This window comes from Salvelinus fontinalis, chromosome 30, assembly GCF_029448725.1.
Source record: "Salvelinus fontinalis isolate EN_2023a chromosome 30, ASM2944872v1, whole genome shotgun sequence".
NCBI classification, from domain to species: domain Eukaryota; kingdom Metazoa; phylum Chordata; class Actinopteri; order Salmoniformes; family Salmonidae; genus Salvelinus; species Salvelinus fontinalis.
The window spans coordinates 15,137,674-15,162,812 of NC_074694.1; the positions used below are offsets into that span (position 1 = coordinate 15,137,674).

A 25,139-nucleotide genomic window follows, 5' to 3' on the forward strand; every position below is an offset into this window, starting at 1 on the left:
GCACTCTACACCACCATAGTGTCTTTGAGACGTGTGTGTGCTGCTTTGCATTTGTGAATGTTGATCCATGCTGATACTGATTGGGTCAAAACTGGGATCAACATCAATGTAAACTGAGCATAAACAGGAAACTAATCTGAACAGATTAAAATGTATTGCGTAGTTATATCAAAAAGGCTTTAGGTTAACCACATGATAAGGAGTCCACATTTGGTAACAAAACTGACTTAACACTGGTGATGTGGCCCTAGGGTACAATATAATGGATGAATGGAAAATGTAATAATTAAATCCATTTAGCATTATTTGATTTAAAATAAAATATGTGTAATTTTATTCCCAATAAGAAGACTGAGATACAAACATTGACCTTCGTTGTTGTGTTGAATGGAATCACAAAATGTTCTGTTTTGTTAGACTGTGATATATTGTTTTGTTAGCCATAGGTGTTGGTTCCAATTAACTTGTTTTATGAATGATAATGATTCCCATACTATCCTGACTACCCTCATGTATATGTCTGAATCACAGTAAGTAATGCTTTTTGTTTTGCAGGAAAACTAAGGCGACTGTCTATATTGAAAGCAGACCAGAATCGTCTTGCCCAGCTGCCAGAGACCATTGGCAACTGTGAGAGTCTCACTGAACTGATGCTGACAGAGAATCAGTTACAGGTGTGTTTTTGATAGCACTGTAGTTCCTCATATATACATACTGTTGTGAGGGCAGGTTTGAGAACTTAGACCCAATTACTTTTCTTTTATGTAATCGAAATCAAAAGACAACTGTTTCATCCAACGACAAGCAGTTTAATTTGTGCTAACAAGGTCAAAACATTGTCCTCTTTAGCTACTGTTGATTTCTACAGTAGTAATTACCTACCTCTGATGGCTGTGCTCTTCTATCCTTGGAAAGACCTTCTGACCTACAGTACAGCATGACACAATTTAATCTTCCTTCTGAAGGGATGCATCTCCTATTATCTTGTAACCTTTGACCTTCATTATGCCCTTAGTCTTCACTTCCTAAGAGGCTAAAAACATCTAAGTGTGCGCCAGGGACTTATCCTCACTTAGGCACTAACAATTAGATTTGTTTATTTCATCCTGACAGGAGGACTGTGTAAGTAATCCCCATGCTGGGCCACATGCCAGTCAAGTGTCACTGCTATACCCATTACTGTATGTGCAAAATGTAATTATTTCTTACTGGTTGTTTCCCTCTTTAGAGTGTGCCAAGAAGTATTGGAAAACTAAAGAGACTCTCCAACTTCAACTGTGACAGAAACCGACTAGCATCATTACCAAAAGAGGTATGCTATGGTCTTTCCAACATGTAGTAGTTTGAAGCAAAGAAGCATAGTGAGACTTGTTGAGACTTGCTTCAAAGGGCACCCCAGTTCATAGTCTCCTATATTATGGGCTTAGATTCTTATCTTGTAAATGCTTTATGTTATGAGGACATGATGCCTCTTCCTTTGAGTTTCTTTCTGTGATAAAATAAGGGCTTGTTCAATGGCTCAGAAAGTTTGACTCCATCTTCCTTTGTGATTTTACCATATTTATCACATTTGTGATGCAGCAGTGAAGTCGCTCCACAGTACATTGATTTACAACACAATTCTTGTATTATATGAAGGAGTGCACTGTATAGACTGGATCAAAAAGCAATTTGTCCTCTTGCTGCTGTGAGGTACTTTTTTGAATTATTTCAAACTGTCACTTTCTCCAATTGGCAGAACTTCTTTCCTAGCTCTGCTGTAGAAATAATCCCCCCCCCCCCCCCCCCCCCCACACCAGTTTGCCTTCAATTTAGACACAGGAAAATTAACTTGTATACGTTTTAATGCTTCGGTACTATATGTGTGAGGGAACTGTCAATTTGCATGTAATGCTAAGCTAACCATTTTACCCTAAGCAAAATGCTTGTGCATGCTCAGTCTGAACATGCTCAGATAAAGGCTAACGTACAGCTTGATCGCATCTCATTTTGCCTCCATGATTTACCCTGCTGCTCGGATCAATGATGTAAAATCATAGAAGCCTCAGTCATGAGTAAGTGTAATCTGGTTAGTGCATCCCCCAGTAATCACTGTGATTTGCATGCAGAACTTATCTGCACTAGACTTGACCCCTTCTGATTTTAGTGGGGATTGTGAAATGCTAATCCTCATACCTGCTAACCAGGAAATCTAGTTTCTGTGAACTGAATCTCATTCAGTAGAAGCGTACAGTATGCCACTGTCGTACTATGCAGACCAATGTCGATTATCAAATCGACCTGAGAACTGTCATAAAGGCCATCTCCCACTGTGACTGTGCCACTCATCATTCTCGGCATGTGACTGTCTGTACAGTAGCAGCTGCATGATTTTAGCTCCTAGGCTGGTGGCATGCTATCTTTTGTTTCCAGGAGATTCAAGCGCAGACAGCAAGCACACTGTTTTTCACAGACAAAACATGCAGCCCCCCCCCCCCCCATCCATTTATTTTCTATTATCTTCTGCAGTTCTCTGGCGTGTTCAGCTATGGTTTATTCTCCGAGTGCTGTATATTTATTCTAGCATCTTGCCTGTTGGAGAGAAAGCAAGCTCCCTCTGGTTAAATCGTTATCTGAAAGGCCCTTTAGTGATTATACAATGCCCCTGTGTCTCAGTGACGCAAGTGAGTCCACAGCACTTGGCCCAGATAATGAATTGATAGTGTCATTGTTTTATTGTCTCAAACTGTAAATGCTGCATGACCTTTCTAATGTTAACAGTAGTCCTGGTACTAGACGAGCACTTGTTCACCACAATACAGTGGTTGATGTTAAATCAATATTTATGCCTCAAAGTCTGATATTTGCTTATTTCCATTTTAATGCAAATATTTTAACAAGGCATTTCATATTCATTTAGTGTTGAATATTATTTACTTAGGAAGATCTCCATAGACAAACAATGGTATTGATGTTGTTTCAGCGTAGGCCCATGCATGTAGTCTTTTGTATAGCTTACTTCTGAGGTAATGGCTAGACTTTGAGTAGCCTACTTTGTAGCCTACTAACTGGGATTCCTGCTGGTATTTGGACTTCTCTTCTTCAACTCTTATTTACTCCAGTGAGGGCTTCAGCTTAGCCAGATCCTTTTAACATGATGAGACTCCATTACTGTATTTGGTTCCTGTTCAAGTCTGTCTACTGACTGATTTAGTAGATTAGTCTGACTACAGCTGGCCCATCAGGTCCCTACTTTAACACACTAGTAATTGCAGCTAATTTTAGCTCCAACTCTGCCAAACACCTTAGCCATTCAATACATTTGAGTAATTTAGCAGACACCCTTATCCAGAGCAACTTTCATATTTTTTTTCATACTAGTCCCCCGTGGGAATCAAACCCACAATCCTGGCATTGCAAGTGCCATGCTCTACCAACTGAGCTACACAGGACTTTAAATATGCCCATTTCTGTGGCAAAGCTCCCAAATGCTCTGAATGGTTTACCTTTCTATATCCATTACACTAAATGGATATTTTGAACAATGAAGGTATACACACACATCGCGTTTTGAAATGGTAAAGTAAAAATGTAACTTTTTAGATTTTTTTATTTTACGTAAATTGTTCTAACCAAAGCTTTTTCCCTCTTCCTGCTCAAGATGTCTGTGTGCCTCAGAACACGGAACAAATATGCAAATGTGTGGGTGTTTGACAATGACTTAAAGAATTAAAGACACTGTTTTCATGTCTTATTTGTATGTCTTTCCTACCCAAATCAAGATTGGAGGTTGCAGTAGCCTGAATGTCTTCTGTGTACGAGAGAACAGGCTTACAAGGATTCCCTCTGAGATCTCTCAGGCTTCAGAGCTGCATGTGTTTGATGTCTCTGGAAATAGGTAGACTACATTCAAATTCAATGCCACTTTATTAACCTTTTTAATCATATACACATTATATCATATACAATATTTACATTTGAATATACACCAGACCCAGTAAAGCTTTTAGATGTGACTGGTGCTCACTGTAAATCATAATATTTGACACCAATATACTCGTTCTTAGCTGTCCACAAATCAATCAGGTTCACAAAACATTTTGCAATATTCTTTGAAGCCTGTCTATACCATGTCATCTCTCTCCAGACTGCTCCACCTACCCATATCTCTGACCGCGCTGCGACTCAAGGCCCTGTGGCTGTCAGAGAACCAGTCGCAGCCTCTGCTCACCTTCCAGAATGACATAGACCCAGAGTCTGGGGAAAAGGTGCTCACCTGTGTGCTCCTGCCCCAGCAGCCTTTAGAACCAGATAGTAAAGGTAAGGTCTTCTCATGGGCTTCCAACTCAGTAGCCTTGTGGTTTGTGTCCGCCCTGAGATTGGAAAGTTGGGAGTTCGATCCCTGGCCGAGTCACACCAAAGACCTGTAAAAAATGTGACCCGATGCGTATCTGCTTGGCATTAAGGAGGTAGATTAGGGGTAAGGCCTGCTATAGACAAGTGTCCTGTCCAGGGGGTGTACTTGTACATTAAGTTGCCTTGGGCTACAGAAACGGGAGATAGGCTCCTGCTCCTATGAGTCTTTCCACCTCGCACAATCCAAGACGAGGGGCGAGGGTGTGGGTCTTTTTGTCAATAACAGCTGGTGCGCAATGTCTAATATTAAAGTAGTCTCGAGGTATTGCTCGCCTGAGGTAGAGTACCTCATGATAAGCTGTACCAAGAGTTCTTATATAAACTCAGCAAAAAAGGAAACGTCCTCTCACTGTCAACTGCGTTTTTTTCAGCGAACTTAACATGTGTAAATATTTGTATGAACATAAGATTCAACAACTGAGACATAAACTAAGCAAGTTCCACATACAAGTAACTAACAGAAATTGAATAATGTGTCCCTGAACAAAGGGGGGGGGGGGGGGGGGGGGGTCAAAATCAAAGTGACAGTCAGTATCTGGTGTGGCCACCAGCTGCATTAACTACTGCAGTGCATCTCCTCCTCATCGACTGAACCAAATGTGCCAGTTCTTGCTGTGAGATGTTACTTCACTCTTCCACCAAGGCACCTGCAAGTTCCCGGACATTCCTGGGGGGAATGGCCATCACCCTCACCCTCCGATCCAACAGGTACCAGATGTGCTCAATGGGATTGAGATCCGGGCTCTTCGCTGGTCATGGCAGACACTGACATTCCTGTCTTGCAGGAAATCACTCACAGAACGAGCAGTATGGCTGGTGGCATTGTCATGCTGGAGGGTTATGTCAGGATGAGCCTGCAGGAAGGGTACCACATGAGGGAGGAGGATGTCTTCCGTGTAACACACAGCGTTGAGATTGACTGCAATGACAACAAGCTCAGTCCGATGATGCTGTGACACACCGCCCCAGACCATAACGGACCCTCCACCTACAAATTGATCCCGCTCCAGAGTACAGACCTTGGTGTAACGCTTATTCCTTCGACCATAAACGCAAATCCGACCATCAACCCTGGTGAGACAAAACCGTGACTCAACAGTGAAGAGCACTTTTGCCAGTCCTGTCTGGTCCAGCGACGGTGGGTCTGTGCCTATAGGGGACGTTGTTGCCGGTGATGTCTGGTGAGGACCTGCCTTACAACAGGTCTACAAGCCCTCAGTCCAGCCTCTCTCAGCCTATTGCAGACAGTCTGAGCACTGATGGAGGGATTGTGCGCTCCTGGTGTAACTCGGGCAGTTGTTGTCATCCTGTACCTGTCCCGCAGGTGTGATGTTCGGATGTACCAATCCTGTGCAGGTGTTGTTACACATGGTCTGCCACTGCGAGGACGATCAGCTGTCCGTGCTGTCTCTCCCTGTAGCGCTGTCTTAGGCGTCTCACAGTACGAACATTGCAATTTATTGCCCTGGCCACATCTGCCATCCTCATGCCTTGCAGCATGCCTAAGCACGTTCACGCAGATGAGCAGGGACCCTGGGCATCTTTCTTTTGGTGTTTTTCAGAGTCAGTAGAAAGACCTATTTAGTGACCTAAGTTTTCATAACTGTGACCTTAATTGCCTACCGTCTGTTAGGTCTTAATGACCGTTCCACAGGTGCATGTTCATTAATTGTTTGTTTCATTGAACAAGCATGGGAAACAGTGTTTAAACCCTTTACAATAAAGATCTGTGAAGTTATTTGAATTTTTACGAATTATCTTTGAAAGACCGGGTCCTGAAAAAGGGATGTTTCTTTTTTTGCTGAGTTTATATTCGTAGCCGTCTATTTAACACCACAAACCGATGCTGGCTCTCAGACCACACTCAACGAGCTGGATAAGGTTGTAAGCAAACAAGAAAATGCTCATCCAGAAGTGGAACTCCTAGTGGCCGGTGACTTTAATGCAGGCAAACTTAAATCCGTTTTACCTCATTTCTACCAGCATGTCACGTGCAACCAGAGGGGAACCCCCCCTCTAGACCACCTTTACTCCACACACAGAGACGCATACAAAGCTCTCCCTTGCCCTCCATTTGGCAAGTCTGACCATAATTCTATCCTCGGGATTCCTGCTTACAAGCAAAAACTAAAGCAGGAAGTACCACTGACTCGCTCAATACAGAAGTGGTACTACGCTACAGGACTGATTTGCTAGCGCAGACTGGAATATGTTCCGGGATTCATCCAATGGCATTGAAGAGTATACTACCTCAGTCACCCATCTTCATCAATAAGTGCATCGACGACGTCGTCCCCACTACCGTTCAAAAGTTTTGGGTCACTTAGAAATGTCCATGTTTTCCATGAAAACAAACATGAAATGAGTTGCAAAATGAATAGGAAATGTAGTCAAGATGTTGACAAGGTTATAAATGATGATTATTGATTGAAACAATTGTCCTTCAAACTTTCGTCAAAGAATGCAGCAATTACAGCCTTGCAGACCTTTTGCATTCTGAAGAGATTTCACCCCATGCTTCTTGAAGCACCTCCCACAAGTTCGATTGGCTTGATTGGCACTTCTTACGTACCATACGGTCAAGCTGCTCCCACAACAGCTCAATAGGGTTGAGATCCGGTGACTGTGCTGGCCACTCCATTATAGACCGAATACCAGCTGACCGCTTCTTCCCTAAAATAGTTTTTGCATAGTATGGAGCTGTGCTTTGGGTCATTGTTCTGTTGTAGGAGGAAATATGGCCCCAATTAAGCGCCATCCACATGGTATGGAGTTGCAAAATGGAGTGCTGTTTCTCAAACTAGACCATCTAATGTACTTGTCCTCTTGCTCAGTTGTGCACCGGGGCCTCCCACTCTTTCTAATCTGGTTAGAGACAGTTTGCGCTGTTCTGTGAAGGGAGTAGTACACTGTTGTACGAGATCTTCAGTTTCTTGGCAATTTCGCATAGAATATCCTTCATTTCTCACAAGAATAGACTGACGAGTTTCAGAAGAAAGTTCTTTGTTTCTGTCCATTTTGAGCCTGTAATCAAACCCACGAATGCTGATGCTCAACTAGTCTAAAGAAGGCCAGTTGTATTGCGTCTTTAATCAGAACTGTTTTCAGCTGTGCTAACATAATTGCAAAAGGGTTTTCTAATGATCAATTAGCCTTTTAAAATTATTAACTTGGGATTAGCTAACACAACGTGCCATTGGAACACAGGAATGATGGTTGCTGATAATGGGCCTCTACGCCTATGTAGGTATTCCATTAATTTTTTTAAATGTTTTTTTATTTTTTTAAATCTGCAGTTTCCAGCTACAATAGTAATTTACAATGTCTACACTGTATTTCTGATCAATTTGTTATTTTAATGGACAACTATTTTGCATTACTTTCAATAACAAGGACATTTCCAAGTGACTCAACTTTTGAACGGTAGTGTACATATCCCAACCAGAATCCATGGATTACAGGCAACATCCGCACCGAGCTAAAGACTAGACCTGCAGCTTTCAAGGAGCGGGACACTAATCCGGATGCTTATAAAAAATCCCACTACGCCCTTAGACGAACCCTCAATCAGGCAAAGCGTCAATACAGGACTTAGATTGAATCCTACTACACCCGTTCTGATGCTCGTCGGATGTGGCAGGGCTTGTAAACTAGAAAGGGAAACCTAGCCGCGAGCTGCCTAGTGACGCAAGCCTACCAGACGAGCTAAATGTCTTTTTATGCTCGCTTCGAGGCAAGCAACACTGAACCATGCATGAGAGCACCAGCTGTTCCAGACTGTGTGATCACACTCTTCTTAGCTGATGTGACCAAGACCTTTTTTAAACAAGTCAACATTTTACAAAGCCGCGGAGCTAGGCTGATTACCAGTATGTGTACTCAAAGCATGCGTGGACCAACTGGCAAGTGTCTCCACTGACATTTTCAACTTCTCCCTGACTAGTCTGTAATACCTACATGTTTAAAGTAGACCACCATAGTCCCTGTGCCCAAGGAAGTGAAGATAACCTGCCTAAATGATTACCGCCCTGTAGCATTCACGTTGGTAGCCATGAAGGCCTTTGAAAAGCTGGTCATGGCTCACATCAACAGCATCCTGGAAACCCAGTCCAATTTGCATACCGCCCCAACAGATCCACAGATGCAATTTCAATCACACTTCCCATCTGGACAAAAGGAACACCTATGTGAGAATGCTTATCATTGACTACAGCTCAGTGTTCAACACCATAGTGCCCACAAAGCTCATCACTAAGCTAAGGACCCTGGGACTATACACATCCCTCTGCAACTGCATCCTGGACTTCCTGACGGGCCGCCACAGGTGGTAAGGGGTAGGGAACAACATATCTGCCACGCTGATGCTCAACACTGGGGCCCCTCGGGTGCGTGCTTAGTCCCCTCCTGTACTCCCTTTTCACCAACGACTGTGTGGCAAAACACGACTCCAACACCACTAAGTTTGCTGACGACACAACAGTGGTAGGCCTGATCACCGACAATGATGAGACGGCTTATAGGGAGGAGGTCCAAGACTGCCAGGACAACAACCTTTCCCTCAATGTGAGCAAGACAAAGGAGCTGATTGTGGACTACAGGAAAAGGTGGGCCAAACAGGCCCCTGTGGAGCGGGTCGAGAGTTTCAAGTTCCTTGATGTTCACATCACCAACAAACTATCATAGTCCAACACACCATGACAGTTGACAACACCATGACAACACCTTTTCCCCCTCAGGAGACTGAGAAGATTTGGTATGGGACCCCAGGTCCGCCCGGTATGGCAACTGCTCGGCATCTCACCGTAAGGCGCTGCAGAGGGTAGTGCATACTGCCCAGTACATCACTTGGGCCAAGCTTCCTGCCACCCAGGACCTATATACTAGGCGGTGTCAGAGGAAGGCCCCAAAAAATGGTCAGACCAAACGGCTCCTTAACATCTTTTACCCCCAAGCCATAAAACTGCTGAACAAGTAATCAAATGGCAACCCTGACTATTTGCATTGACCCCCCCCCCTAGTTATGTTTTGTGGAAAAATGTAGGATTGTCATTTAGATGTGAGCTAGCTACTTTTAGTTTCTTTGTTAACCTGTCTAGGATGAGGGTGCCGCTAGCGGCACTCCCCCCCCACCCCCACTGAAAAACCAGTGCCGCGAAATTCAAAAAAAATATATTTTTAAAATATTTAACTTTCACACATTAAAGTCCAATACAGCTAATGAAAGACACAGATCTTGTGAATCCAGCCAACATGTCCGATTTTTAAAATGTTTTACAGGGAAGACACAATATGTAAAGATGTACATCTATTACCTAAAAACACATTAGCATAATCCACCATCTTTTATTTGTCCACCAACACCAGTAGCTATCACCAATTCGGCTAAACTAAGATATTTATAGCCCCTAACCAAGAAAAAAACTCATCAGATGACAGTCTGATAACATATTTATGGTATGGGATAGGTTTTGTTAGAAAAAAGTGCATATTTCAGGTAGATGGCATAGGTTACAATTGCACCCACCAGCACAAATGGACTAGAATAACTACATAGAGCAACGTGTTTACCTACTTACTAATCATCAAACATTTCGTAAAAATACACAGCATACACTAATCGAAAGACACAGATCCTGTGAATACAGACAATATTTCAGATTTTCTAAGTGTCTTACAGCGAAAACACAATAAATCGTTATATTAGCATAGCACATAGCACATAGCAGCCCAGCATTGATTCTAGCCAAAGTGAGCGATAACGTCAACATCGCCAAAATATATTAATTTTTTCACTAACCTTCTCAGAATTCTTCAGATGACACTCCTGTAACATCATATTACACAATATATAATATAAATTGCTATAAAACGCTTTAAATTAACTACCTTATGATGTTTTTAACTCCCATAACGAGTAGAAACATGACCAGAGTAATATTACTCCCTCCACTAATGCTTGGAACAAGTGCGGGTCGATGTCCTCCAGGCGCATTACGCAGCAAGAAAAGACTTGCTAGCTACAGGGTTTTTTAATTTATAGTGCCTGTGAACGCGCAATCGACCCCATTCAAATCGTCATCACGTAAAGGCATCCAGGGGAAGACGTAAGCAGTGTCCGTATACTCATAGCAATAACAGTGCCCTTTTAACTGACTCCAGATCAGGGGCCAACATTTCTGAAATCTGACTCCATGTCAGGGAAATTGCTGTAGAATGGGTTCTGTTCCACTTAGAGACAAAATTTCAACTCCTATAGAAACTATAGACTGTTTTCTATCCAATAATAATAATAATATGCATATTGTACGATCAAGAATTTTGTGGGAAGCCGTTTCAAAAATTACACGATTAGCATAAATAGTGACAACAGCGCCCCCATCCTCAACAGGTTAAGGTCCGCTGTTGTCTGGCTCTAGCTAGCTAGCTAGCTAATGGTTGAAGTAATTTGTGTAAAAACCTTCCATAACCAAATATAACTATCTACCTTAGTACCTTTCTTCGCCTGTTCACTAACAAGCTAGCTTTCAGCTGACTGGTGTTAGCTAGCTAATAAGGCTAATGTTATCTGCCGGACTTCGGATAAGCAAGAAAATATTAGCTAGCTACCCAACTAATGAAAATATCTGTTTGCATTTCTTGATTAACCTCAGCTTGTATACCACCATATAGATAGCTATCTACAGTAGCCTAGGTTTGTTCATGTATGAATATTCGTACTCAATTTACCTCCACAAGTAGTATGCTTATTGGTCATAGTATGGATATAGTTAGTATGCCAAAAGTTTCTGGATGTCGTACTACAGTCGCCAAAATACAAAGTACACAAGCAGTGGCCACTGTTTCCTTGCTTTTTAGGCCCCATAATGCAATTCTTTAGATTTGAAGAAAATGGCGGAAAATATGCATCCGAAGTCTGAGAGCGGATACATAGCTTTAGCTATGTTCTGCAATGTAATAAAGTAATGACTTTTCAAATAAGTTACGTTATAAGTTATGTTGGCTGACAATTTGTTATCTACGCTAGCCTTACGATCTGCAAAGCATAATAATAACCGAGCGGCTCGATTCGGTCTTATGTAGCAAAATTTGAAATTGTGTGTTTTTGTTTTTTATTACATTGAATAGAAGTAGAGACTCTGCGCTTAAATGGTATCATACACTACAGTTGAGAAACAATGAGAAAGTAATTCTGCTTTGTAAGTTGATAAACTTGTAAACTCACTTGAGAAAATGGCCCTTGAATGTTTTAGTAAAGCTACTGGCAAGCTCTGCTTTGTCTACACCCATTCAACATTGTTCCCACCCTCGTAAGGCTTAGACCAACCCATCTCTTTAAGGAGTCACATGTGAGGCCATGTACTAAACAACCAAAGATCTAAAGGCTGGTTTACACTACGTCTGTCGACAGTTCCACTGACGACATGAACATTCTATTGTCGTCCGACAAACTTGTAGTTATGAAAAAGAATAAACACAAACTACAGGCTGCATATCAGCAGACTGGTGGTCCAAAATAGCATAACTAGTGTATTTGAACACCATTTAAATGCACCTGTTTTAAAAATTTATTTAGTATTTGTCAATATAGCAAACCAGGCAACTAAAAGCAAAATTCTAAACAATGTTTTAGTTAGTTTTTGACTTGTTAGCTGATTAATGACCAGATCGTATAGCTGACAACTTCATATCATTTGTCTTAATTTAAAAATATATATATATATACACACATTTGAAGTTGGAAGTTTACATACACTTAGGTTGGAGTCATTAAAACTTGTTTTTCAACCACTCCACAAGTTTCTTGTTAACAAATTTATAGTTTTAGAAAATCGGTTTTGACATCTACTAAGTCATTTTTCCAACAATTGTTTACACACAGATTATTTCACTTATAATTCACTGTATCAGAATTCCAGTGGGTCAGAAGTTTACATCCACTAAGTTGACTGTGCCATGAAACAGCTTGGAAAATTCCAGAAAATGTCATGGCTTTAGAAGTTCTGATAGGCTAATTGACATAATTTGAGTCAGTTGGAGGTGTACCTGTGGATGTATTTCAAGGCCTACCTTCAAACTCAGTGCCTCTTTGCTTGACATCATGGGAAAATCAAAAGAAAATCAGCAAAGATCTCAGCAAAAGAAATTGTAGACCTCCAAGTCTGGTTCATCCTTGGGAGCAATTTCCAAACGCCTGAAGGTACCACGTTCATCTGTACAAACAATAGTACGCAAGTATAAACACCACTTTGGTGCAAAAAGTGCAGATCAATCCCGGAACAACAGCAAAGTACCTGTTGAAGATGCTGGAGGAAACGGGTACAAAAGTATCTATATCCACAGTAAAATGAGTCCTATATAAACATAACCTGGAAGGCCGCTCAGCAAGGAAGAAGCCACTGCTCCAAAACCCACATAAAAAAGTCAGACTACGGTTTGCAACTGCAAATGGGGACAAAGATCGTACTTTCTGGAGAAATGTCCTCTGGTCTGATGAAACAAAAATAGAACTGTTTGGCCATAATGACCATCGTTATGTTTGGAGGAAAAAGGGGATGCTTGCAAGCCGAAGAACACCATCCCAACCATGAAGCACGGGGTTGCAGCATCATGTTGTGGGTGTGCTTTGCTGCAGGAGGGACTTGTGCACTTCACAAAATAGATGGCATCATGAGGTAGGAAAATTATGTGGATATATTGAAGCAAAATCTCAAGACATCAGTCAGAAAGTTAAAGCTTGGTCAAAGATGGGTCTTCCAAATGGACAATGACCCCAAGCATACTTCCAAAGTTGTGGCAAAATGGCTGAAGGACAACAAAGTCAAGGTATTGGAGTGGCCATCACAACACCCTGATCTCAATCCCATAGAATATTTGAGGGCAGAACTGAAAAAGCGTGTGCAAGCAAAGAGGCATACAAACCTGACTGTTACACCAGCTCTGCCAGTAGGAATGGGCCAAAATTCACCCAACTTATTGTGGGAAGCTTGTGGAAGGATACCTGAAATGTTTGACCCAAGTTAAACAATTTAGTCAATGCTTCCAAATACTAATTGAGTGTATGGAAACTTCTGACCCACTGGGAATGTGATGAAAGAAATAAAAGCTGGAATAAATCATTCTCTCTACTATTATTCTGACATTTCACTTTCTTAAAATAAAGTGGTGATCCTAAGACAGGGAATTGTTCCTAGGATTAAATGTCAGGGATTGTGAAACTGTGTTTAAATGTATTTGGCTAAGGTGTATGTAAACTTCCGACTTTAACTCTGTGTGTGTGTGTGTGTGTGTGTGTGTGTGTGTGTGTGTGTGTGTGTGTGTGTATGTATATATATATATATATATATATATATATATATATATATATATATACACACAGTATATATATATACTGCTCAAAAAAATAAAGGGAACACTTAAACAACACAATGTAACTCCAAGTCAATCACACTTCTGTGAAATCAAACTGTCCACTTAGGAAGCAACACTGATTGACAATAAATTTCACATGCTGTTGTGCAAATGGAATAGACAAAAGGTGGAAATTATAGGCAATTAGCAAGACACCCCCAATAAAGGAGTGGTTCTGCAGGTGGTGACCATAGACCAGTTCTCAGTTCTCCAGCATGCCACAAATGTGCATGTGTCTTCTCAAACGGTCAGAAACAGACTCCATGAGGGTGGTATGAGGGCCCGACATCCTCAGGTGGGGGTTGTGCTTACAGCCCAACACCGTGCAGGACGTTTGGCATTTGCCAGAGAACACCAAGATTGGCAAATTCGCCACTGGTGCCCTGTGCTCTTCACAGATGAATGCAGGTTCACACTGAGTACATGAGGACGTGACAGAGTCTGGAGACGCCGTGGAGAACGTTCTGCTGCCTGCAACATCCTCCATCATGACCAGTTTGGCAGTGAGTCAGTCATGGTGTGGGGTGGCATTTCTTTGTGGGGTCACACGGCCCTCCATGTGCTCACCAGAGGTAACCTGACTGCCATTAGATACCGAGATGAGAACCTCAGACGCCTTGTAAGACCATATGCTGACACATGCACATTTGTGGCCTGCTGGAAGTCATTTTGCAGGGCTCTGGCAGTGCTCCTCCTGCTCAAAGGCGGAGGTAGCGGTCCTGCTGCTGGGTTGTTGCCCTCCTACGGCCTCCTCCACGTCTCCTGATGTACTGGCCTGTCTCCTGGTAGTGCCTCCATGCTCTGGACACTACGCTGACAGACACAGCAAACCTTCTTGCCACAGCTCGCATTGATGTGCCATCCTGGATGAGCTGCACTACCTGAGCCACTTGTGTGGGTTGTTGACTCCGTCTCATGCTACCACTAAAGTGAAAGCACCGCCAGCATTCAAAAGTGACCAAAACATCAGCCAGGAAGCATAGGAACTGAGAAGTGGTCTGTGGTCACCACCTGCAGAACCACTCCTTTATTGGGGGTGTCTTGCTAATTGCCTATAATTTCCACCTTTTTTGTCTATTCCATTTGCACAACAGCATGTGACATTTATTGTCAATTAGTGTTGCTTCCTAAGTGGACAGTTTGATTTCACAGAAGTGTGATTGACTTGGAGTTACATTGTGTTGTTTAAGTGTTCCCTTTATTTTTTTGAGCAGTGTATAATGAATGATCTATTTTACACTCCTTTTCTCTCCCCAATTTCTATCTTTTATCGCTTCCCGAGCCAGCTGTGGAGTTGCAGCGAAGGTAGAGCGTCCTCCGAAACAACGTGACCCGCCAAACCGCGTTTCTTAACACTCTCCCGCTTAACCCAGAAGTCAAAAATCAAATCAAATTTTATTGGTCACATACACATGGTTAGCAGATGTTAATGCGAGTGTAGTGAAATGCTTGTGCTTCTAGTTCCTACCGTGCAGTAATATCTAACAATTTCACAACTACCTTAAACACAAAAGTGTAAAGGAATGAATAAGAATATGTTCATATATGGATGAGCGATGGCCGTGCGGCATAGGAAAGATGGTATAGAGTACAGTATATACATGTGAGATGAGTAATGTAGGTTATGTAAACATTAGATAGTGTTATTGTTTTAAAGTTACTTGTGATACATTTATTACATCCAATTTAATTTTTAAAGTGGCTAGAGATTTGAGTCAGTATGTTTGCAGCGGCCACTCAATGTTAATGGTGGCTGTTTAATAGTCTGATGGCCTTGAGAAGCTGTTTTTCAGTCTCTCGGTCCCAGCTTTGATGCACCTGCACTGATCTCGCCTTCTGGATGATAGCGGGGTGACCAGGCAGTGGCTCGGGTGGTTGTCCTCGATTATCTTTTTTGCCATCCTATGACATTGGGTGGTGTAGGTGTCCTGGAGGGCAGGTAGTTTGCCCCCGGTGATGGGTTGTGCAGACTTCACTACCCTCTGGAGAGCCTTACGGTTGTGGGCGGAGCAGTTGCCGTACCAGGCGGTGATACAGCCTGACCGGATGCTCTCGATTGTGCATCTGTAGAAGTTTGTGAGCGTTTTCGGTGACAAGCCAAATTTCTTCAGCCTCCTGAGGTTGAAGAGGCGCTGTTGCACCTTCACCACGCTGTCTGTGTGGGTGGACTATTTCAGTTTCCCAGAACTTTGCGTTTTTGGGAACAGGAACAGTGGTGGCCCTCAGCCGCGCCAATGTATTGGAGGTGACATCGTTCAACTGATGACCGAGGTCAGCCTGTTGGCGCCCAGCCTGCCAGAAGAAGTCGCTAGAGTACGATGAGTCAAGTAAAGCCCCCCTGGCCAAACCCTCCCCAAACCTGGATGACGCTGAGCCAATTATGCGCCGCTCTATGGGACTCTCAATCATGGCCGGTTGTGATACAGCCTGGGATTGAACCCAGGTCTGTAGTGATGCCTCTAGCACTGTGATGCAGTGCCTTCGACCGCTGTGCCACTCGGGAGGCCCTTTGTCTTCATTATTACAGAAAAATAAAGTATCATTGTTTACAAGTTAATGGCGAGCCAATTACAGAACAATTGCTTACGGTTGTGAGTGTGACGAAATAAAAGCAGGGCATTCTACCAAAGAATATTAGAACTTGGACACTGTCTCGTTGGCCTAATGTTATATCCTAATTTGACTTTGGTGCAGGTCATGCTCTTCACATTACAGTCTCTGGTTTATCTGTCACATGCACAGGATACAGAAGGTGTTGTGAAATGGTTACTTGCATAGTGGAGTCTTTTTTTTTTTTTTTTGACATGTAGCTTGCTAGCTAGCTGAACAATGAATCATAATCACAACTCATAAATCATGAATCTGCAGGTAGCTAACCAACCAGGTTCAATGTTAGCCTAAAGTTAGCTAGCTAGCAATGCAAATGGCTCTGAGACACGAATAATATAACTACACAGATCATACATGTAACGTTAGCTAGCGACCTAACAGTACGCTTTAAGTTGAATTGATAAGTACTTTTTGACATAATTAGAAACATGAAATATCTGAAAATGTAGCTTGGTAGACTATCTTACCCGTATACATGGATGGACGCTTCTCCTTCTATCACGCATGCCATGGTTGCCCTTAGTTTGAAGATGTATAAAACTCCTGTCTCCAGATTACAACATCCTCCTGTGTGTTCTCTTTTTGATTCCCACTGCATATTTGCAATCAAAGGCCAGAATATTCTCCATCTCCTTAGCTATCATACTCTAATTCCACTGATTTCAAAACTCGGTTCTCCAGTAAGTGGAGAGCAACACTTTTGAAGTTCTACCACGTGATATATGCTTTAGAAAGGATTACCTACACATACTGACCAGCTCATGTTATAGACCAAAGCGTGCTTCATGGCAAACCAATCCAAACTCATCTCTCGGCATGTCCAGCCCATCCTTTCTCAGCCAATCATGGCTAGCGGGAAGGTTGCGGTCTATTTTTCCAAGGCTCGTAATTTAACAATTTAATTTGTATTTACAGATGGCATACAAGTCTGTTAAGGCACATAAAAGTTCACATGTTCCAGAAGGCATTGCTGCCCAAAAAGGTATTTTGATAAAAAGTTCAAATGCCAAATTGTGAAGTAGTGACGCGCAACATGCCTAGTTTCCTGAAACAAGTCACATTATCATCACAGCAGTTAACCTAACGTTAGTTGGCTACTAATACATCAAACTTGCCAGTATATTAACTATATGTTATCTAACTACCCAAAGTTTATTGACTTGATTATTCATGTCATTCTTAGCTTAGCTAAGTGGTATAGTCGTTGTGCATTGTCAATGGACATTGTTAATGAAGTCCTAAGTTGTCTAGCTAGTCAATTGTTATGCTAACAAACTAGCAAGAAGTTGCATAGCAACAGCATCAACTTCCAGGTAGACAGGCGAAGCCCAACCTTACCTTTGTGTAAGGTTGGGTAAGACATTTTTTATTTTAATTCTTGTGGTTGTTTTAATTCTTGTTAAAGAAACCTTGTTAAAAAATCAGGTAGTTGGTTCTCGTAATGGCCGGACGGCTCCAATCAAGGTGATTTGCAAATTGTCATAGACATTGGTGTCATATTGGATATGATGGTAAGGAGATTTTAATTGAGCTTCAACCAAAGCCTGCAGTCACACCAGTGTGATGATAATTCCCCAGAGTTCTACAAGCATTGATTCTTTAAGTGCCCCGTGGTTTTGATCATGTTATTACATGATCTGCACGGAGGAGCACAGTGTCCTGCATCTCTGATCTGTCGCTGTATTGATTTCCATTAAGAGGAGCCAGCGGGGATCACAGAGCCTATAACTAGTCCTGCATCTGCATGAATTCTTTTGCCCAAACTCTCAACATTCAGGCACTACATAACTCGGGGCCTGATTGCTTCTTTCAAATTGAAGGCCCTGCACTGGCCGAAATCAGAAATAACTTCCTCCGTTAGTGTCCATTAGCTGCTCGTCTGTCGGTCCCTGCCTTGCTCGTGCTGCATGCGCTCTGTGCATGGCTTTACTTATGTGAGTATCCATAGCAACGCCTCTGCTTGTTCTGTTCAATGACGAGACAGCAGAGCTCTACATGTAACTGTTCTGGATCTGGGCATATGCTTTACACCCCCCCACCCCCCCCTGGAGGGACAGGCCTGCTCCTCTGCTGTTTTTTTTTTTGTTTTTTTACTCCAGTGGATTGATAGCTAAAGAGGCTTAACTCCTGACTGGCCTGAAGCCATTAAAAGCTTGATGGGTGAGGTGAAGCAAGGAGAGGCTTGCTCACTCACTCAGTTGAGTCCTGGAATAATCTAGGCCTGATCCAATTGTTGATTGGATAAAAAATAAAATCTCAAACTCCACAACCTGGTTGCAGCACCAATATGTTTCTGATTCGTTGAATGACTACAGCGTGTGCTCCTTGTTATGGCCATCCTCCTTTAGTAATCCCTGATTTCTCTCGGAATGAGAGGACTAAGTGTTTATGTTCATTTCCGTAACCCTTTGTTCACTTGTTGAGCAGAAGATGAGGATCTAAGACTTTGAAGGTCAAGTCTGTGAGCTTGAGTTGGGGTGGGGGGGGGGGCTTGTTTAGCTGTAAGCTTGTAACTAAGCTGGGATTTGAAACTGTGATCTACCCGGTTCCAAGCTCTCATTTATGAGCATTGTGTTACAAGCTGCACAAACTCTCAGCACTGTGTCATGGGACAGCTCCTCTTCACTGGCATGATTGGTTCTCTCAATCTGGGGGGGGGTGTTGCAGAATGACAGCACGTCAAACACGTCATACTAAACGTGTATACATCTGAATCTGAATTAAGGAAAATATTGTCCGAATGTGGTAGTTTTCACAGGTCTTACATTTCATGCATGCATTTAAGCATCATTTTGAAAAGCCAGTTATTGCCTAAGATGTAAATGATTAATATCCTCTCACAACATATCTAATGTATCCTGTTTTAGGCTCAGACAACCTTGCTCGCTGCGGTGCTCTGGAGAGCCTGGTGAATGACATGGCGGATGACACCTGGGACGACAAGGCCACGAAGAGGATCAGTGCCATCCACTTCCTGGATGACGATGACGAGGATGATGAAAAGGTGAGAGGAAGGACGAGAAGTGTGTGTGTGTGTGGAGAGGAGCGTGTGAAGGGGAATGACAGGAGGCGATGGGGTAGAAAAGACGGAGGTCGTTTGAAACGTCATAACTGTCACAAGGGTCGTTTGAAAATTCAGAACTGTCACCACACACGGGTCGTTTGAAAATGTCACAAGGGTCATTTGAGAATTCAAAACTGTCACCACTCACGGAACGTTTGAAATGTCAAAACTGGCGCGGCCCAATCACTAAACAAAGAAAGAATAGAGATGCCGCTTGAATTAATGTTCAACTAATATAAAGCCATTGTCATTGAGTCCCTTAACTGGTTGAAAACTACGTTTCATCTTTTAGATCTTTTGAATTATGTCCAAGTGTACACTGAGTATACAAAACATTAAGAACAGCTGCTCTTTCCATGACAGACTGACCTGGTGAATCCAAGTGAAAGCTATTATTCCTTATTGATGTCACTTGTTAAATCCACTTCAAATCAGTGTAGATGAAAGGGAGGAGACGGGTTAAATAATGAGTTGAGACTTTTGATGGTGTATGTGTGCCATTCAGAGGGTGAAATGGCAAGACAAAATATTTAAGTGCCTTTGAACGGGGTATGGTAGTAGGTGCTAGGCGTGCTGGATTGTGTCAAGAACTGCAATGCTCCTGGGTTTTTCATGCTCAACAATTTCCTGTGTGTATCAAGAATGGGCTGCCTTCCAAAGGACATCCAGCCAACTTGACACAACTTTGGGAAGCATTAGTCAACATGGGCCAGCATCCCTGTGGAACGCTTTAGACACCTTGTAGAGTCCATGCCCCTACAAATTGAGGGCAAAAAATAACATCTACAGTGCCTTCGGAAAGTATTCAGACCGCTTGACTTATTCCACATTTTGTTACGTTACAGCCTTATTCTAAAATTGATTAAATAAATACAAATCCTCATAAATCTACACACAATACCCCATAATGACAAAGAAAAACAGGTTTTCAGAAATCTTTGCAAATGTATTTAAAATCAAAAACATTCAGACCCTTTGCCATGAGACTCGAAATTGAGCTCAGGTGTAACCTGTTTCCATTGATCATCCTTCAGATGTTTCTACAACTTGTTTGGAGTCCACCTGTGGTAAATTCAATTGATTGGACATGATTTGGAAAGGCACACACCTGTCTATATAAAGGTCCTACAGTTGACAGCATGTCAGAGCAAAAACCAAGCCATGAGGTCGAAGGAATTGTCCGTAGAGCTCCGAGACAGGATTGTGTCGAAGCACAGATCTAGGAAAGGGTGGCAAAACATTTCTGCAGCATTGAAGATCCTCAAGAACAGTGGCCTCATCCTTAAATGGAATAAGTTTGGAATCACCAAGACTCTTCCTAGAGCTGGACGTCCGGCCAAACTGAGCAATCAGGGGAAAAGGGCCTTGGTCAGGGAGGTGACGAACCCGATGGTCACTCTGACAGAGCTCCATTAGTTTGATATCAGAATCGATCAGTTCAGCAAACAATGACGTTTCATATTTCACCCTTTCAAGTATCTTCATGTAATTTCATTACATATTAACCATATCGATGGCATAATTGGCCTGTGATGATCTGTAGGGCCGTGATCATTGACCATTCACATTACACAATAGGTTTGAAGCGTGCTCTCCAAGCCACGTTCCGCGGTAATGACTATAAACAATAACAGATGGCCCACTCTCCCGATTTCAACATAGTTCAGATGAAAGGTAACAGATTCGGTGGATTCATGGACGCACAGAAATTCTGGATTAGACGGAGTTAAGGAAGAGAAAGCAGCGAGATCGGGCGATTCACTCCCTTTATGTAGTTGAGATCTGTCAGACTTTTCCACCTGACCTAATTAAAGCGCCACTGGCCCAGTTGAGCAAGTGGCCATGAATTAAAGGATTGTTCCACGAACTCTATGGGCCTTTTCTAATTCAAGGGGTCTGAATACACTGTATGTTGCTATTAAGGCAATATGATGCATTCATTTTATTTAATTTGTTAACATTTCTAAAAACCTGTGTTCACTTTGTCATTATGGGGTATTGTGTGTGTAGCTTGAGGATTTATTTAAGCAATTTTAGAATAAGGCTGTAACCTTACAAAATGTGGAAAAAGTCAAGGGGTCTGAATACTATTCCCGAATGCGCTGTAATGCATGGCATAATGAGATACCTGTTGTAGAATCTGGCCGTCTTTCTGTTTCTCTTCACTGTTCCTCTGTCTTCTCCCCACAGGGAAGGCTGATGCGACAAGCCACTCCTCACCCAGGTGAGTTGAAGACTATGAAGAAAGCGGTGGAGAACCTCCGCAACGACCTGAACGCTGCCAAAGCTCTGGATTCCAACAAAAACGAGGTCAATAACACTACAGTCACCACGTCTGTGTGACTTCTACCTCAGAAACATTCTGATCTCCTGTGTCTCTCGCCATGTTCTTCTGCACCACCACCAGAACCTACTTTAATCCTACAATCCCCTCCTGCGGCCTCCCTACCTAGCCCTCCTGCGGCTCAACCCTGGGACTCTGCTGTGATCCTTTTGTCCAGTACCTTACTTCATCTCCAATACACACCATGGTATCTGGCTCAGACTACCAGGGCCCATGTGCCTTCTTTTCAAACTGTTGTGCTATATTTTTTTAACATAGCAAAAATCTGCGCAGGTGTGGTCCTTTTTCAAAGACATTTTAAAAATTGAGCTTTTTAAAGATTTATTTCTACGTTTCTTTTTAAATGGACAATAGGTAGTTGCACTACTGTAAGTCTTTAGTATATTAAATATTGTTGACATCTTCATAAATATTATATATATTTGTTTTATTTTTTAGAACACTGGGTGAATTTTTCTTTTTGAAGATTTCGGGATACTTGACCAACTGATTTAAGGATTATTGTATAGTCATTTGTGAATATTGATAATTTTATACTTTTTGGCAGCTCAGATGGTGTAAATTAAAACAATGTATAGCAAGTTTCTTAATCTATGGCAGAATTGTTCGAAATGTTATTACTTTGTACGTATTTTATTTCCTTTTAAGTAATGAAATGAACAGAAATGCAGTTGCTAATGTCTTATCGAAACAATGTAATTGTCTTTGGGTGAGTAGACAGCCTCCACTCTTTTCTATGCCATTGTTTAACTTCTTAATCAAATCCTAAACTAATTTTGATATAGACATGTTTTGTAATTTAAGGGCTAATACAGTGCGGAACCACAACAGATTGAGTGGAAGTGACAGGGCTGTCTTACTTTCATTTATTGCGCTTCACTGCTTTGAAATATTTTCTTAAGTAGATCCTGGGCGGCAGGTAGCGTAGCGGGTAAGAGTGTTGGGCCAGTAGCCGAAGGGTTGCTGATTTGAATCCCTGAGCCGACTAAGGAACAAAAAAAATCAGTGACCTTGAGCAAGGCCCTAATTGGTCCTCTAAGTCACCCTGGATAAGAGCATCTGCTCAATGACTAAAATGTAAAAAATGTAAATATTTTATCAGAAACAGCAGAATCTCTTTCTCTTTAACATATGTGCATTGGACTTTCAATGGCCAATTTCATTACACGCAAAAGGAAATGAGGACCATGGTGGAACCTTTTGGAAAATGCAGTTTAAGCATGGACTCATGCGCATACAGTTTTTTTGTGTCTTAATAAAAACAGTTTGTTGTTCAACTGGTACACTATAACAATGATTTATGTTTTTTATTTTAGTTGTATTACCAGGAGAGGACCTTATACATTACTTTTATTTTTATATGATTTTCTTTAGTTATCGAGCTGCACAAAAACACAATCTCAAATAGACACGGACACTGAGCCTACAGATTTTGATGCCTTTTACCCACTGATAAAATAAAAGGGGTTTAAAACTAAACATGATTCGTTATTCTTTAAACACGTTTGAGTTTTTTTGTCCGTTAGTCTTTAGTGTTTCAGCCTCTATGAAAAATGTAGACCTTTATAAGTTTTCACCATCTCACAATTGTTAACATGTCTCATACTGTAACTTAACATGTCAAATCATAAACGCCATGCAATAAAATGTGTATTTGCCATTAAAATTGGATTAGGTTACACTTTAAAGGAAATCACTCTTACTTTGTTTTGTCATCGCCCATTTGAGTACTCATCAGAGTGACCTCCAGCCGTGTCCTCGTCAACACTCACACCTGTGTTAACGAGAGAATCACTGACATGATGTCAGCTGGTCCTTTTGTGGCAGGGCTGAAATGCAGTGGAAATGTTTTTTGGGGATTCAGTTAATTTGCTTGGCAAAGAGGGACTTTGCAGTTAATTCATCTGATCACTCTTCATAACATTCTGGAGTATATGCCAATTGCCATCATACAAACTGAGGCAGCAGACTTTGACACAAATATTCCTTTTCACATTCTCAACTTTTGGCTACGACTGTACATCCCTGGTACTGTTTGAATGGTTTTCAATTATATCACCCTGGTTCTGAAGTGGTCTGGTCCTTTGAAGATAACCAATGGAATTGTGTAGCTTACTACTTTTCCTTCTCATCCATTTTGTAAAGGAAGTGTGTACATCTCCCAAAGGAACTGTCTCTCTGATATCTTCATTCCTGGAAAGGCGGTGCTCCTCACCATTTCCTGCCGTGCCAGTAGACCTCTAATTTATTCAGTCCTTTAGACTGCTACACTATCTCCTTGGGCAGAACATCGGCAATGGTGGACATATTGCTTTGCCTCTGGAACCTCTCGGAAATGAAATAGTCATCTCCTGATAAATAGGTGAAGGCTTGGGGCTGTTGTGACTAGCACTAAATTGCATGAGCATGCAGTTATCAGGTGGAATTAACAAGAATGCATAAATGAATTGGGACTGGGAAACAAAGTTAGCATTCATCCAAAGTGAATACTGATATACCGTCTGGTAATAAGATGGGTTTAGCATCTGCAGATCATTTCACAAGACCTCATACTAATTATCTCTGAAAACAAGACCGATATACTGTACTGCTAAATTACATCATATTCCTCTTCATGCATTAGTACGTACAGACTGAGTTCATGGTACTGGGGTTCCATGGACCACTTTAATCCTTCAGAAAGACATATTTGATTGGAGCATTATAAGGGACAATGATGTAGTGGTACATTTGATTTAGATCATAATCCAATGTAAATTATTGTTGCTTACCAATACATAATCTAACAGTTCCCTTTTCTGTGTTAAATTGTCGTTCAGGTATAATGTGCATCAGGATTTAACCTGGCTTTGTATTCTTATTGTGCAATAACTGGTGGGTTTATATATTTTTGAAGAGCAATTGAAATGCACAATATGAAACGGATTTTTGGCCCACACACATTTCTGCTTATGAACTTAAAAGATAAGAGAAAGCAGGTTGTAAGCAGGCTCTCAGAGCGAATTGTTGCTGACAGGTATGTGCAAATGATTCATTTGTTAAGGTGCCTTCCCTAGTCTATAACTGTGCACTAGTCCATTTAAAATGAGATGACAAAAAACAGATGACACAATTTAAAAGGAGATTAATTTCTCTCTTTTAACCTTGAAGTGTAATATCAATCAGTAAATTCAGCTCTGATTCACAATCGGACTGCAATCGGCAAACATTGTAGACTTGAATAATCATAACGTGTGTAGCTATGCGGGATCTTTTCGGACTCCAGGGGTGTAGAAATGCTCAGGCTAACGCGTCCTCCAGTCGCAGCAGTAGCCACAA

General features: G+C 41.8%; 1 protein-coding gene across 2 annotated transcripts in view; it reads left to right on the forward strand.

Annotated features, from left to right (window-relative positions):
• Positions 1-23,500, forward strand: part of lrrc1 (leucine rich repeat containing 1) — a 46,623-nt gene extending 23,123 nt beyond the window's left edge. For both annotated transcript variants that reach the window (XM_055889842.1, XM_055889843.1), the window contains 6 exons: positions 556-674; positions 1,229-1,312; positions 3,762-3,877; positions 4,127-4,299; positions 19,281-19,417; positions 21,668-23,500. In XM_055889842.1, the coding sequence (XP_055745817.1) occupies positions 556-674; positions 1,229-1,312; positions 3,762-3,877; positions 4,127-4,299; positions 19,281-19,417; positions 21,668-21,820 (782 nt within the window). In that variant the 3' untranslated portion in view covers positions 21,821-23,500. The remainder of the gene's footprint in view (positions 1-555; positions 675-1,228; positions 1,313-3,761; positions 3,878-4,126; positions 4,300-19,280; positions 19,418-21,667) is intronic.
• The last annotated feature ends 1,639 nt before the right edge of the window (positions 23,501-25,139 follow it).